At 62.3% G+C, this 1,633-nt stretch overlaps 1 protein-coding gene across 1 annotated transcript in view; it reads right to left on the minus strand.

Annotated features, from left to right (window-relative positions):
* The window catches only part of MTARC2 (mitochondrial amidoxime reducing component 2), a 20,517-nt gene extending 19,290 nt beyond the window's left edge, over positions 1 to 1,227 (minus strand). The window contains exon 1 of the mRNA XM_032792707.2: positions 947 to 1,227. Within this exon, the coding sequence (XP_032648598.2) occupies positions 947 to 1,227 (281 nt within the window). The remainder of the gene's footprint in view (positions 1 to 946) is intronic.
* Positions 1,228 to 1,633: the final 406 nt, after the last annotated feature.

Consider the following 1,633-nt stretch of genomic DNA (forward strand, 5'->3'; position numbering starts at 1 on the left):
ATCCAAGCTGGGTATAAGCTTGGGGAGGTTCACAGTAAGCACCCAGATTTTGTACGCTAAGGTCCAGATTTGGGAAAGAGTTTACCACAGACCTGGCCTTGACTTTTACTAAAAATGTTCATGACAAAATCATATCCTTAAACATGAGTTAGCAGAGAGGCACATCTTGAGTTTTATTCTAGATGACCTTAGGTGAATCAGGTATGTGATAGAAACTCTTTTATTGGACCAACATCTGCTGGTGAGAGAGAGAAGCATGAGAGCTACACAGACAGAGAGCTTCTTCTAGTCAGGGAAAGTGCCTCTCCGTGGCACAGTAGGGGGTTAACTGCCCACCTCACTTTGCAGGCACCCTTGAAATAGTTAGACTTTAAACTTTAAGGTCAGAATGGACCGTTATGATTGTCTAGTCTGACCTCCTGCACAACGCAGGCCACAGAATCTCACCCACCCACTCCTGTCACAAACCCCTGACCTATGTCTCAGCTGCTGAAGTCCTCAACTTGCGGCTTAAAGGTCTCAAGGTGCAGAAAATCCTCCAGCAAGTGACCCATGCCCCACCTTGCAGAGGCAGGCGAAAACTCCCCAGGACCTCTCCCAATCTGCCCCGGAGCAAAATTCCTTCCCGACCCCAAATATGGTAATCAGCTAAAGAATTCTCTGTAGTAACTCAGACCCCATCCCACCTAGTGTCCACCGTTACCTACTCAGGCCGAACAACCTGCTCCCCTCGGCCTGGAGGGGGCGGCGGAGGTTAGGCGGGCAGACAAGGGGCAACACCGCCTGAGCAGGACGGTCATAACGGGCCTGGCGACGCCAGCCCAAAGCAGAGGAGAACCAGCCCCAAGCCGGTCTCCCCAGGGCGGAGCCAAGCCCCGCCCCGCCCCGGGCTGTGCAGCAAGGTGCCCGCTCTCCCGCAGCGCCCCGGGAACGGCCCCGGCGGTACCTGTCCCGCATCTCCCCGCTGCGCAGCCCCAGCGCCGTCACCTCGGCCCGCTGCAGGGCCACCCCGCCGCAGGACTTCACCGGGTAGAGGAAGAGGCCGGACACCGTCCCCACCCGCTGCAGCCGGGCCCTGCCCGCCCGCCGCGCGGCCCAGCGCCACACCGCGGCCCCCAGCAGGGCGACCAGGGCGAGCGCGGCCGCGGCGCCGAGCCAGGCGGCCCGGGACTGGGGCAGCAGCGGGAGAAGGCCAAAGCCCCCCAGAGCCCCGCTGGATCCGCTCATGGCGACTGAGGCGAGGGGCCAGAGGCCGCGGCTAATGAGGACGGGGGCGGGGCCGGGCTCGCACAATCCCGCCCCTCCGGGCCGGGGCCCCTCAGCCACACGGCTCGTGTCCCCGCCCAGCCCCGCTTCCCGGGCCCTGGAAACAGCCGCCGCGAGGGTGCCGGGGCGGGAAAAGCCTCCGCCTCCGCCTGCGCCCCTCGCCCGGGCACGTCGGTTCCTAGCTCTGCGTCCGCGGCTCGTTGCATGAAAGCTGGAAATCGCTGTCTGACTCCCATCGCCGTCACCATCCCAAACACCCCGACGGTTACGGGGGGATGCGGTGCGCGACCTTAATTCCCACTACAGCGTGGAGACGGGCAGGGGAAGGAACCTGGGTCTTCCTGACGACGGTGTAAAGCCGCGAACC

Source organism: Chelonoidis abingdonii, chromosome 3 (assembly GCF_003597395.2).
Source record: "Chelonoidis abingdonii isolate Lonesome George chromosome 3, CheloAbing_2.0, whole genome shotgun sequence".
Lineage (NCBI taxonomy): Eukaryota > Metazoa > Chordata > Testudines > Testudinidae > Chelonoidis > Chelonoidis abingdonii.